This window comes from Microcaecilia unicolor, chromosome 2 (assembly GCF_901765095.1).
Source record: "Microcaecilia unicolor chromosome 2, aMicUni1.1, whole genome shotgun sequence".
Taxonomy (NCBI): Eukaryota; Metazoa; Chordata; class Amphibia; order Gymnophiona; family Siphonopidae; genus Microcaecilia; species Microcaecilia unicolor.
Window position 1 is genome coordinate 71,558,839 of NC_044032.1, and position 15,080 is coordinate 71,573,918.

The 15,080-nt window shown below is 39.4% G+C and overlaps 1 protein-coding gene across 1 annotated transcript in view; it reads right to left on the reverse strand.

Annotated features, from left to right (window-relative positions):
- Window positions 1–6,366: 6,366 nt before the first annotated feature.
- The window catches only part of NADK2 (NAD kinase 2, mitochondrial), a 128,382-nt gene continuing 119,668 nt past the window's right edge, over window positions 6,367–15,080 (reverse strand). Inside the window, exon 13 of the mRNA XM_030193041.1 lies at window positions 6,367–6,716. Coding sequence (XP_030048901.1) covers window positions 6,661–6,716 — 56 coding nt within the window. The 3' untranslated portion in view covers window positions 6,367–6,660. The remainder of the gene's footprint in view (window positions 6,717–15,080) is intronic.

The window sequence follows — 15,080 nt, forward strand, 5'->3', positions numbered from 1 at the left end:
CCAAGAGTATTATAATGCCTCTGTATTGCTCCATGGTGCAACCTCATCTGAAGTATTGTGTTCATTTCTGGTCGTCAAAGCTCAAAAATAAAGATATAGCAATAATTTAATGGTACATAAAAAATATTCCTTCAGCTCTTTGTCTCTGGGTTCGAGCCGCAGCACTGCAGGCAAGGAAGGAACAGAAGTTGGAACTTGGAACACTCTGGTGTGCACATGTAAGACTTGTCTGATTCACTGGCACTGTGTGCAGAGAGGTTGCCACATGCACATGCCAGTAGGTCAGGTGACATCTCATACTTGTGCCCGTGTCAGAGCTGAGGTCTGCACATCAGCCTGGGAACAGAGGATTAATAGTAACATAGTGACAGCAGATAAAAATCTGAATGGTCCAGTCTGCCCAATAGTTATGCTCATTATCAATTCATAATGAAATCAACAAAGAACGTTATATACTTGATTATGGTCTTTCTTTGGCGTTTCTGGGACAGACCATAGAAGTCCACCCAGCCCTATCCTGCTGCAGTTGCCTTTGAAGCCCACTTCAGCCTATTTGTCTTCTCATTTACAGGAAACAGACCATAAAAGTCTGTCCAGCACTGTGCTCATGTTCCAGCCACTAAAGTTGCTGTCTAAGCCCTTTCTAGTCCATCCTAAACCAGATTGCCATATATGAGACACAGACCCTACAAGTCTGCCCAATATCTGCCCTGGTTCATCACAGCCGGAGTCACCAATTTGCAGAAAACAAGGGAGTAAATCACAAAAAAGAACCACAGCAGTACTGAACAAAGATCTTGTGTTGGACTATACATTTAACTATTGGGATGGCTAATTATTAGGAAGCTAAACAGCAAACTGAGAAGGCATGCAAGCTTAGAAGAGAAGACACAGTTACTGTTTAGCACATGGCAGGAAAGAGTGGACATATTACTTTGAAAACAGAGAAGTAGCTGTAGATATGAACAGATTCCATGTCCTGAGAAATGCACTCGCACTGCAGGGCCTGTTTACTTATTACAGGAATCGTTTGAAACAATTGTACATCCACAAGTAACTTTACTATAGTTAAAACTATGTTAAACTCAGTTTTTAAACCATTTACTGGTAATTTTAAAAAAAGGACACTCCCGTATTTGTGTATAGCCACTGGCAGTTATCATTTTATGGTTTTGTTTAAATGTATATTGTAATAACTAGAGGGGTAATACGCAGAGCGGAGAACTTGTTTCCAGCAGAGTGCACTAGTTTGCCTCAAACATAGAGTAGTACCCAAAGTAGATCAGATCCAGCCTGTCCAAGGGAAAGGATTCAGGTGCAACATTCTAGAATGCCTCAAAAGCATAGCCCATCAGTCTTCTGGCAGGGGGAGGAGTTCAAATGAGGCTCAGTTTCCCCCCAATATGGGCCTTGTTCTGCAAAGTTTATGCTCCTAAATTTACACTTCTAAAATTGAGCATAATTTATGCTCCTAAATTACAAACATAATCTATGTTCCTACATACATTTAGGAGCATAAATTATGCTCCTAAATTTATGAGCATAAATTTAAGAGTATAAACTTTGTAGAATAAGGACCTATGTGCTAGAACCAAGGAGGTTAGATTCAGAACAGGAGATGGCCTGATGTCAAGTTGAAGCCGGCTCAGCCCTGTCTCCCCCGCACATCCGTCATCCCCATACACTCAAAACAAATATACCTTGTTAGTAGAATTTTTATTTGATCTCTTATTTCAAACATGCCGGCTTGTGCAGCATATGGATGCACACAAAGGAAGTATCGGTTTCATTGGTTAGAGTAGTAATTAGTTCTAAATCGTAATCATTGTGTCATTTGAAGCAGCTGGTTATAGGGACTCCCTGTATTTGTGCAGAGATGTTTTCACCTAGTAACGGGCCACCAAAACAGACGTGTTATGAGAATCAGGTGCTCAACAATCAAAGTTACTATTTATAAGCACAAAGTTTAAAAACAAAACATTAATTAGGTTAAAACCTGGGAACATTTAACATCTTTTTTTTTTTACCCTGTGTGTACATCAAAAGAAAAAGATGGTATGTGGGAACTTGCTCCTTTTGTTTTGTGGAATGCAATGATATATTATAAAAATGCACTTGCTTTTTTTATTACTACTATTTCAAAGACAAGTATTGAGTAAGTTTTGTCCAGTCAGTTTAAATGTGCCATTTTCCAATTCTCTTGTATATATTTATTTCTTCTTCAAATCTGTGTGGTTGTAAAAATGCATTTAAAAAAAAATATTTGTCTTCCAGCTATGTGTGTATATTGATGTGTGATTTTCTTATAAAGGCAAACAATACAACACCAAAATACAGTAGCCAGTAGCACACTATTGGCTGCCAAGTTCAAAGTTAATTATGTTCAGTGGAAAATAAATCTATTGGCTGCTTGCTATGTGACTCTTCCATACCTGTTTCATTATTGCTACCAAGTATTACATATTATAGGCATTTGCTTTAAACTTTGCTTGTTTTAATTTGTTTATCTAGACCTTACATGCACATGGTATTGCTTGTTGAACCCAAAGGCAAAACCTAAGGGTGGTTAAACAATTTGGAATAAACTGTGTTGTGCTGTAGAAATTAATTTTGCAATGTGTGTATGGATGCCTGTTCTGGTGTGTGCATGTGATGTTTTAAATAACTGTCTATACTTATGGCTATGATTTCTGAACATGCAGCATCATTAAAGGACAGACTTTTTTAAATGCCCAGCTGGGTATATATTTTAACCTCATCTTTGTTAAATATTTCAGACACAGCCATCGACTTGCTCCCATGATGTTACTGAATTCTATTATTATCTCACTGTATTTCAAATGTAAGCCACATTGAACCCAAATTTAGGGATAATGTAACTAGTGTGCATTATTATTATTTATATATTGCCTAGAAGCACACAAACTATTATTTACAAACAGATGCACTCTTTCCAAAGACAGTATATTTACAACACAGGAAAGAGTGATGTGGTAGCTATATTAGTCCACTTTTAAAGGTAAAAGATAGAGATTAAAAAAAAAAAACAAAAGAAAATACTTTTTTACTAGACTAACAATACATTTTTTGATTAGCTTTCGAAGGTAACTCTTCTTCAGATCAGAAATAAGCAAATATTGATAAATAACAGTATATATAAGTGAATCATCATAGCAACAGGAAGACGGTTGGGTGGGTAAGGTGTGAAACATGGGAGCTGGGTGGATGACAGACAGGGAGAGATGCATGACACTGGGGGGGGGGGGGGGGAAGCAAGATGTTGTATTATTTATATTTGTTATGGATTTTATTCTGTATATATGTTTGTAGACTCCTGAGGAAGGCCTTTTTAGGCAAAAACACAACTCGTGTTGAGTCTCGGATGTTACAATAAAGGCAATTGTTCAGACATCATCTGCTGCTCTTTTCTTTGTCATTCTTACTGTGCTTGATCTGTTTGCGTGACTGCAAGGGTTACTGTTCTTTTTGCTGTGGGGTTTTTTCCCCCTGGCAGTTCAGGCATTGATAGACATGAAATGACATAGGAAATGTGTTTTTTTTTAAAACAAATGCACATCCCTATTAATAACAGGAATAAAAAGACTAGACTACATTTATTTATATATTTTGCTGTAAAATTGTTCAAAAAGACTGATGAGCCGAATGAGTTAGAAATGTCAGCTTTTATTTTAAATTTTATTCAAGTATCCTAACACGCAGCATATCATTGTACAAAAAGAAAGGCAAAGTGAATTTATTGAACTCCTGTTTAATAATCCAGTCCAAGTCATATACTATGGCTTTTAATGATAATGAAAGGCTATATTATACCAGCACGAGTGGGCTCCAGACAAACAGCATCCAACCCAGCCACTCTCAGAGCAGCAGAGGCTCAGAACTCTTAGCAGGAGGACTTCTGGTAGGGTGAACCACATAATCCAGCAATGTTTACAGCTTTTACTTTGGCAGCCAACTTTTTCACATAATATACTGGTTTAAGCTATGTATTCCAAGGGCTATAACAAAATTCAAAGTTACTTCTGTCTGATGAATCTATAGATTGAACATTCAGCTGTTACAAGTACTTGTTTCCAAATGAAGAAACTCTACAAGTAGTCAAATTTAAAAGAAGACGTTCTGCTGCATTTTATGGAAGCTTATAAAATGCTTCTATTTTGCTTGTAAAATATTTCACAGGTATCCTGGCACATTTTAACTTGACCTGAAGGAGTGACAGCATGATCATTTTGCTTCAAGTTTTGGCTTCCTGACTTTTATATTGCAGGAGTTGCAGGAAAGAAAGTGTGCATAGCTGCCAACTAGTTGATCAAGCTTTATTGTTAAAAGATGAATCCCAGTATGATACTTTCATTATCCCAGACAGCTGTGACTAGCTGAAAACATGTCTGACTAGCAAAAGGGAATGGAATGATCAGATGTCATTCTAGCTCCTATTCTGTAATCTTTTTCAAGAATCCAAGGACATTAAAAATCATTCATCATCTTAGTGAGAACTCCAAATCATTTAGAAAGCTTAAAAAATACAGCAAGACATTTCCTTTTAATGCAGATTCAGCAGCTGGTTACATTTCTGTCAACAACCACCTTTTCATTTCCAATGTGGAGAATCAAGAACTTAGAACTTAACAGCAGTGTTAATGACCTTTTATGGGATAGATGACCTAGTAACAAGTTTACAGCACCTAGAGTACATGAAACCATCTGAAGAGGATCATGATATGGATAAGAAATACTATTATTAATAGTCAATTTCAACTGCACCGCTGGAAGTAAAGTAAAAATAATTATTTGGCAATGGAACTGGAAAGAGGCAGGGCAGGGGAGCAATTCTGAACTTACAACAGGGATTTTTCTTCAGCTCTAATTCAGTGTTGCTTAATTTGTTCACATCACCATACCCAGACACAAGCCAAACATTGATTTACAATATTCATTACAGGGCACCTTTTAAATTACCCACATCATTGCAAAGCTTGCAGAGACCTTTTTACCCAGTCTTGGCACCAGTTTTCAGAGCAATGGTATGTGTGTATTTTTACGTTGGAAATTACTGAAACAGAAAATCCACAGTGCTCTGCACCTGCTTTTAATGAGGATATTTTTTTCTGACTAAACTACATGCATTTTATCCCTGCCATAAGAACATCTCTTCTACAATGTGAGTAGAAGTATGCATATTGAAGAACTACACACATACTTTTTACACTAACACAGGGCAGGCAATGTTCAAACAGCCCATTTAACACTTGTACCTGCAGAAATAGCTTTTAAAATGATCAGTATTAACCCATTAGTGCCCAATGTTCCCATATGTGAGAACAAATATGGGAACACTTAGCACTAATGGGTTAACTGAGTGCTGTGTCAGCTCAGATATTCAGAGCTTCCTTTCTGTCTGGTTGGTCCACTTCTCAACATTACTTGGATAAAAAGCACAGAGTAAGGAGACAATTCAATGAGTTTCACACAATGTAAGTTTTCTTCTGCAAACTATACATGTCATACATTAAGCAAATTGGCATTACTGACTTGATAGTAGGTTGAACAAAAAGAAAAAGTTCAGATATTTAAGATAAAAAGAAACTTAACTTTAAACACAGTCACTCTTTGTCAAGTGAAGCTACCTCACAACTCACTTCATTACACCAATGGGCAATTGCCTGGACCTATATCTGCTACTACAGTAACACCACCATGAACTGTGAACAAATTTTCTATTTTGAGAAAAGTTTGACTGACTTAATATGACACACCTCAAAACTTCTTCTCACACAAGACTTGTGTTCTGCAGAAGACCTATAACCCATGACAATGCTAATATGCCAGATTTCAAGGTTGTGTGCAGCAACAGTCATGATAAGTAGGTTGCCAGGACTATGCCACCCCACTCTTCAACAGTAAAATAGAATGCTTAAAAGTTGTTGGCAGATATGACTGAAATGTATGAAATATCAGCATCAGGAAACAACAAGAAAATCTTATTTGCATCTCTGCCACTCCCCAGCATTGTTGCAATAACGTTATCTAACTCCTCCTTCGGAATTCTTGAGAGATGGCATGGCCAAGAATGGTATATAGTTGGCAAGATACAGACTTTATGGAATAAAATAATAGAAGATGACCAGATCATCAAGCCCCATTTTATTTCCTAAGTGTGACTGTACTTGTCACAAATTTTCTTCTATATTTTAAATTCTAGTTATATTTTAGGCAGGGATTCTCAACCTAGTCTTCTGGACACACAGCCTGTCAGATTTTCAGGATAACAAAATGAATATGCATGAGATAAATTTGCATTTACTGCCTCCATTGTATGCACATTTCTCTCATGCATATTCATTGTGGATATTTGGAAAACCCAACTGGCTGGGTGTGTCCCAAGGACTGGGTTGAGAACCCCTGATGTTCGGTGATTCTTTTCCATTAGTAGCACGAAGTATGGTAAATCCAGGGACAGTAAGTACTTGCTTGTTCCCTGGCAGCTTACAATTTAAGTTTGTACCTGGAAAGAAAAACTACTTGCCCAAGGTCACAAGAAGTGTCTGTGGGATTTGAATCCTGATTTCTCCAGGCCTCAGTCTACTGCTCCAGTGAACAAAACTGGACTGTTGATCCTTAATCATGTTCAGTAGCCTCAAATTAGCCCTCTTCTCCAGTAAACAGCTGGAGAGGCATTGACTGTACATAATTGCTATCTGGTAAGAAAATGGAACCAGAATATCAGTTACCATCTACATGTAATTATGAAGTAATTGAAGCAAAATATTTAAATACAAGAAATTTTAACCAGGCATGTTATCGCACTGATAATGAACTGCAATTCTCCTCTACTGTTAAGTCTAATTCAGCATGTGCACCTTAAATTACCTGAGGGGAGAATTCAAGCACAGACCTTTTAGAGTATTTCTTGGCATTTGTTACAATGGTACAATTCAGTCTGGTCAGGTGGCTCAGATAGTAAGTGATGCACACAGACAGGGGACCTTTTGCATGGTTGATTCTCAGGGTGGTATTTCTGCTCTTCAGGTCAGCTGGGTCTGGGGATGCAGCAAAGGCACTCACAATTGTGAGAGTAGGGAGTTGTGGTCACTGTGTAGAATGACACCTCGATGGTCAAAGTCGGAGTCCATGGTTTTAAAATGTTAGAGCCAAGAATGATTGCTCCGAGAGAACTTACTCAGAATGTAAAATATTTTTAAAAATATCTAGGAAGTGCAAATAAAGGCTCCTCCCTAGCTGCTTCTGACTGAGCAGGTGAGAAAAGCACAAAAGAACAAGATTAAAAAAAAAAGTTGCCCAATTTTTTTTACAGCTAAATTACTTCAGTATCAAAATTTCTGGAATATTATGTGCAACTCCTACTAAATGAAAGGAAAAAGAGCAACCTTAAATATCAAATAAGAGAATAGATGTTTTGAGAACAGCAGGATATATCAGCCCTCACACATGGGTGACAATCAGACAATGCCTTGGATGCAGCAACAAATTCTACAGCTTCCATTCTAAATTAACATGGAAGACACCTGTTGCTAAGTTGTATACATTTTTTGGCAGCTTGGAAGTAGAAATCTATACCTATATTAAAGAATAATTAGGTAACTATGATTCAGACTTTGTTTTTAGGTCACCTGGAGTAATGTTATAGCCTATTTGCAGGCTTAAACATCTGCTTAATAAACTACTGTACTTGAGTTCCGTTTGTTCTGGGCATGTAAGTTGAAAATGTTGCATGAGCAGCTGCGGTCTCCTTATAGTTTCACACAGGAGGTCCCCTGTGGTTCAGGCTGCAGTTTTGACGAGCTTCAGAACTGATAGGTTTTAAAAGTAAGTTAAAGAATCTTGTTCTCCTGCCATCTGATCAGTGGGCATATTTAAGACAGGAAACAGAGTTTCTTGGCTGGTTTCTATAAACTGGTAAACTCATCTCTAATGTCAGGGCAGATACTAGTGATTGAGTTAACTTCAGGAATTTTTGGACACTTTCAGGTCCAGCATCCCAGACAATCTGGGTTTCAACAAGGATACAATACACTACTTGTTTTATGTGGGCCATTAAGAGTAGGGGTTTAGCCAAAATCTGCAGAAAATACTGTAAATAAAGAACACAGCAGTACAAATACTAGCAAACAAACTGTTTGATCATGTGTTTCTTATTAATCCATGGAAACTGCAAGAAAAACATTTGTCAATGTGCATTAACTGCATTGCAGACAAAACAGAAAAACAAAAAGCAATTGGAGGATCACTCAAAGGAAACAGTTGACACTCTTCACATTTCACAAGAACATGTGGTTTACCTTATTCTTGGATATCAAAGGTGGGCTCCTGACATGCTGACTGCTTTGCGACTTGAAATCTGTCAAATTATTGTCCCAATACAAGAATGGCCTATCCAGTCTGCTCATCTGTATCAATCTACTATCTCTTCCTCTCCCTAAGAGATCCTATGTGCTTGTCACACCCTTTCTTGAATTCAGATACTCTGTCTCCACCAGGAGGCCGTTCCACAATTCCACTCACTTTCCATAAAGTGTTATTTCCTTAGATTACTCCTGATCTTATCCCTTTCACCTTCATCATATGCCCCGTCATTCCAGGAGTTTCCTTTCAGTTGAGATTTGCCTTCTGTACATTTATGCCACAGGAGAATTTAGATGCCTTTCATCTCTCATGTCTCCCACCTTTCTTCCAAAGTATACATATTGAGATCTTTGTCTGGCCTCATATTTTATGAAGACCACTGACCATTTTAGTAGACATCCTTTTTATATCTTTTTGAAGGTGCCGTCTCCTAAATTGTATACAATACTCTAAATAGGGCCTCATCAGAGACTTATATATAGGCACTACCACTTCCTTTTTCATACTGGCTATTCCTCTCCCTATGCAACCAAGCATCCTTCTGGCTTTTGCAGTCTCCTTTTCTACCTGTTTGGCCACCTTAACATCATCATATATGATCATCCCCGAGTCCTATTCTTCTTTCATGCACAAGTACTTCATTCCCTATACGGTACTACTCCATCAGGTTTTTGCAGCCAAGTACATGACTGCATGTTTTAGCATTAAAACTTAGCTGCCAAATTATAGACCATTCTTCAAGCTTCACTAGATCCCTCCTCATGCTATCCACAGCAGCATGAGTGTCTACCATATTATGAGGGTTGAATAAAAAGTAGGGCCTTCACCTCCACAATTCAACAGATGGCAGAACATGCTACACATGTTCATTTGTTCTTTGAAATCTCTTCCATCACTTCATTTGGGGGAAGTGTGTGTGTGGAGGCTATTATCTATTGCTTGTGAAATGGAAGCATGCAGTGAGCATGTGTGGTGCAATTTAGCACTGTGACATGACAGAATTGATGTTTAAGAAGTCCCTCCATCACTGTATGCAAGCTATTTGTGGTAATTACTTGTTAATTTACACCTTAAAAGGGCTTATTTGTGTGATCAAAAATGAAGTAGCCAACTTGTGACAGAAAAAGCAATTGGAGGATCACTCAAAAGAAGCTGTTGCCACTCTTGACATTTCACAGGAACATGTGGTTTACCTTATTCTTGGATATCGAAGGTGGGCTCCTGTAATGGAAAAGTTTGTGCTTGACATTGAGTTCTGCTTAAGTATTGATATCATATTTAATGTTTCTTGAAAGTACATAATGAAGTAATGATATAGCTAATGTTCTCTTGAAAGTACATAATGGACTCTCAGGACAGGAATTGATAGTATTATCATATTAAATGATGAAGTAATTTGTACTAAATGGAATGACAACATGCTTAGGGCTAAGGATGATTCACATGAATCTCTGGAAACCTGGCCAGTTCCTAGGGATGCATTAAGAAACTGGCACATCCTTAACTACACGTCAGCCTTATTCAATTGAATGAGATCACGTTTATTGGTCAGTATAAAAGCTGGGAGCTAAGGGTGGCCAGACGGAGGTTAAAATTCAGAACAGAAGCAGATGTGCGACCCAGGCCCCTTCTGCCCACTGAGACTCTCTGCCTGGTTGCACCCCAAGCCTCCCAGCTGTTGATGGAGATGTTGTCTGCAACTCAAGTGGTGATGTATGATTTACTTACTTGAAAAAAGTTTACGTAATAACCTTTGACCGCCTCCTATAGTATATGTCTGACAGAGATATACTCGAAAGAACCGAAAGCAGAACAGCTCCTCACATGTTCACTGCTTTGAGACTTGAAATCTGTCAAATTATTGTCCCAATACAAGAATGAAGGTGACAGCCTATGAAACATGGGTTCATCCTTATGAGCCAGAATAAAGTGTCAATCCATGAAGTATCATCCACAAAGGTTCACTTGTGAAGAAAAAATTCAAAACAGCCTTCTGCAGGAAAATTCATGGTTTTGGTCTTTGGGGACATGGATAGTGTTGCTCACAGATTTCCTTGAACCAACTCAGTATTACATTACAACCCTGAAAACTTTGAAAGAACAACTGAGAAAAGTTTGTAAGTACAAGAAGGAAATTTTCTTGCAACATGACAGTTCTAGGCCTTAGCCAGCACAAAACTCCACAAATGCAATTGTGAAGATGGGTCTCACATTCTTACACCATCTGCCCTACAGCCCACACTTAGCACCATGTGATTTTCCATCTTTTTCAAAAACTGAAGAAATTTGGGGGGGGGGGGGGGGGTCATCTGTGCGCAACTGGTTAAAGAGAAGCGATGTGCAGTTCTTTCATGACAGCTTTCAAAAACTTGTCCATCATTGGCAGAAACTGTGGCAACTAAGTAGAAAAGTGAATACATGTAATAAAAGAGCAAGTCTAAAGCATTATTTTCATTTTATTATCCATTAAATATTTTCATGTCATTGAGTGTCCCCTGGTCTTTAAACTTTTTGAAACGGTGAAAAATCGATTAACTTTAACCTGTTCTACACCACTCAGGATTTTATAGACCTCAATCATATCCTTCCTCGGCCATCTCTTTTCCAAGCTGAAGAGCTCTAACCTCTTTAGCCTATCGTCATAGGGGAGGAATTCCATCCCCTTTATCATTTTGGTTTCTCTTCTTTGAACCGTTTCTAATTCCACTATAACTTTTTTTTTAGATATGGCGACCAGAACTGAATGCAATACTGGGCAGATTTCAGTGTACTGTCTACAATGACACCTAGATCTTTTTCAAGAGTGCCCACTCCTAAGGTGGACCCTAACATTAGGTAACTATGATTCGGATTATTCTTCCCAATGTGTTTCACTTTGCATTTGTCCACATTAAATTTAATCTGCCATTTGGAGGTCCAATCTTCCAGTTTCCTAATGTCTTCCTGCAATTTTTCACAATCCGCATGTGTTTTGACAATTTTGAATAGTTTTGTGTCATCTGCAAATTTAATCACCTCACTCGACATTCCAATTTCCAGATAATTTATAAACATATTAAATAGCACCGGTCCCAGTACAGATCCCTGCGGACTCCACTCATCCTTCTCCATTGAGAAAAACCATTCATCTGTCCAATAACCAATTCCTGATCCACAGAAGGGCATTGCCTCCTATCCCATGACTTTTTAATTTTCTCACGAGGCTCATGAAGAACTTTGTAAAAAGCTTTCTGAAAATCTAGATACACTAGATAAACCAGCTAACCTTTATCCACTTGTTAATTCACGCCTTAAAAGAAACAAAGCAAATTTGTGAGAGTCTTCCCTTGGCTGAACCCATGTCCCATTAAACCACATTTGTCTATGTGTTCTGTAATTTTATTCTTTTTTCCTGGCACTGAAGATTTACCAGTCTGTAATTTCCCAGATCACCCCGGAACCCTTTTTAAAAATCAGCATTACACTGGCCACCCTCCAATATTCAAGTACTATGGACTATTTTAATGACAGATTACAGATCACTAACAGCAGATCAGCAATTTCATGTTTTGAGTTCTTTCAATACCCTGGGGTGTATACCATCCTGTCCAGGCAATTTATCACTCTAACTTGTTGATTTAGCTGAGTATGTCTTCTAGGTTCACCAAGATTTCTTTCAGTTCCTCCGCATCAACCACCTTGAAAATCATTTCCGGTACATGTAGATCTCTTTCATCTTCTTCTGTAAAGACTGAAGCAAAGAATTCATTCAAATCTCTCTGCTATGGGCTTGTCACAACTCCCTGAGTGCCCCTTTTTGCTTCTTCATGATATAACGGTTCCAAAGATTCTCTCACAGGCTTTCTGCAACTAATGTGCAGGTGTTGCTATGAGTTTTCGTTTTAGCAGCATGTTCTCTTTCAGCCTTTCTTATCCATGCTTTGCACCTAGCTTGACAGTGCTTATGTTGCTTCTTATTTTCTTCATTCAGATCTTTTTTCCATTCTTTAAAGGATGCTCTTTTGACTCTAACAGCCTCTTTCACTTCACCTTTTAAACATGTTGGCTGTCGCTTGCCCTTCTTTCCACCTTTAATACATGGAATACATCTAGTCTGGGCTTCCACAATAGTATTTTTAACCAACATCCATGCCTGATTTAAAAGTACTAACCTTTGCAGCCAACCCTTTAGCTTCTTTTTAAACATTTTCCTCATTTTGGCAGTGTCACCCTTTTGAAAATTAAATGCTGCTACAGTAGATTTCTTTAGGGGTCCTTTTACAAAGGCGCGCTAAACGCTAGAGACGCCCATAGAAATCTATGGGTGGTAACGTTTAGCGCACCTTTGTAAAAGGACCCTTTAATGACAATTCCAGATATCAGCTCAAATTTGATGATGTTATGATCACTGTTTCCCAGCGGATCCAACACAGTTATTTCTCGCACCATGCCCAGTTGACATCCTGATAGGCATTTATAGTCATGAAGAATGCACAATTGAATTTTGATAGTAAGCATGTGCATTGTTTTGGAATTCTAGAAAAGAATTTGCCATACTAGCACACAATCCTAGAAAATGTGTTTCATGACAAGGTGATACAAAACTTTCATAGCACTGTAGATCCTTTTGGTCACCCAAAGAAATTAGTCATTCATCTGACACCTACCTCTAGCAAAATAATACTGACTTGGGTCCTGAAATCCATTGCATTCCAGAACCTCACTCTCCTTTATTTTAGAAGCATTTCAATTAATTTACTCACCACAGAGGTCAGCCTAACTGGGCTGTAATTTGTAATTCCCAACCTCCTCCTCCCACTTTCTTGGAAGGAACCACATCCACCCTTGTCCAGTCCTCCACGACCAGACTCTAAAGAAGCATTGAAAAAGCGAGAGCTACCAGAACTTCACAAAGTTCCTTCGATATCCTTGATTTTTCCCATGCAGCCATGTTGTTTGTCTGCCTTATTTAGCTAGCACCTCTGAAAATCAGTCAAGGTCTACTACACATCTATTCCTATTAGAGCTGGCCTTCTTCAGTCCTACTCCCAGCCCCTCATCTGTGAGCACAGAACAAATATATATGTTAAGCAATTCTGCTTTATTCTCATTAACTTCTACACATAGCTCCCCTCCATAACTGAGCTTCATGATGCCCCATTTGCACTTCCTCCTATCACTGTTTTACAAAATATCTCTTCCCCCCCCCCCTCCCCCAATCCATTTTACTTTATGGGCTATCTTTTCTTCAATTTGCACCTCTGCTTTTCTGACTACTTACCAGCTTTTCTGGATATTGTTGCCTGTGTCAGTAGCATGCTGTCAGAATGTTCAGCAGATTCAGTGAATCCCCAGCCCTACAGCCATGCTTTTTGTTTGTTTACCTTTTGCTTGATGTGGTTTCATTGGTTGCGAAGCCAATTAATCAAACCACATCAAGCAAAATGTAAACAAAAACATAGCCAGGATCACACCACCTTCTTAGCTCCTTGTATGCAGCTGTGTATCATGAGCATCCATCCTTGATAAGCACAGCAGTGAGGAGACAAAGAAGTCCCAAAGTGGCTTAGTGGCTGACTCTGACTGCCACCGATTTGGCTCTGCCTCTGGGCCATTTCTGGTAAGAAAACATTGCTTTTTTTTTTTTTTTTTCTTTCAGGGTCCTTGTCCGTGAATGATAGAGGGAGTGGTGGAGGTATGAAGAGAGAAAGGATGGTGAGAATAGGAAGGTTGAGGCTGCAGGTACAGAGGGGAGAAAAACGTGGTTTTTTTTTTTTTACTGTTGGTGGTCATCATTGGATTGATAGAGAGGGAGTGGGAGAGGGTGACAAGAGAAGGGATAGAAGGACAAGGATAGGGAGGGCTGGGGGGTACAGAGGAGAAAGTGAGAAAAATGACTTCTTTGGTGTCTCATCGTGGAGAGGGCGAGGGGCAACAAAAGAAGGAATGGCGAGGAGAGTGAGGTGGGAGTAGGTGTCAATTTCAGCTCCTCGTGGTTTCTTTGAGGGTGGGACAGGGAGTTAATATGCTGGGTCACTGAGCCCTTCTTGCTTTGGCTCTGGGGGTGGAATCCTTTCAGCCTCAGAGAAACTGCAAGAGGGAATTGGTTGCCCCAAAATATCACCTCCCACTGAGTGGTGATGTGATAAGAGTTGTTGAGCTCCTACTGTTGTTACTTTGGGGTTGAGAGGTGATATGTTGGGGCTGCCAAGCTTCTCTTGCTGTTTCTCTTGAGGGGGGGGGGGGGTGAAAGCATCCCAGCCTCAGAAAAACAAGAGGTGCTTGGGGGGAGCATAGAGGAGTCAAGATGGCGACATGATAGGTTTGGTGTTCACACTACTGCTCCTGTCTGCAGTACTATCACCGTTTCCTCGATCCCAATGCTTCATACAAAGTGGAAGGGTGTTCTTAGGGCTATTCCCTCACTGGCCTTGACCTCTTCTCCAGTGCAGCAAACGCTGGAGCGATTCGTCACCAAGCACTCCCCGAGAGTACTGCAAGAAGAGGGCCCTGTTAAGCGTGTCTGAGGGAGCATCCGCTGTTTTGGGGCAAGAGCTATCTGTGTCCCCGCCGGACTCCAGCACTCTATCATGTCCGGTGGCATCGTGGTCCTTTCTGTTGAGCAAGTTTGAGAGCAGAAGATGCTGTATAGACTCCTCCCAGTCCTGGGAGAAGGACCAATGGTATTGCTGCTGAAAAACACCCTGCAACTACTGCTG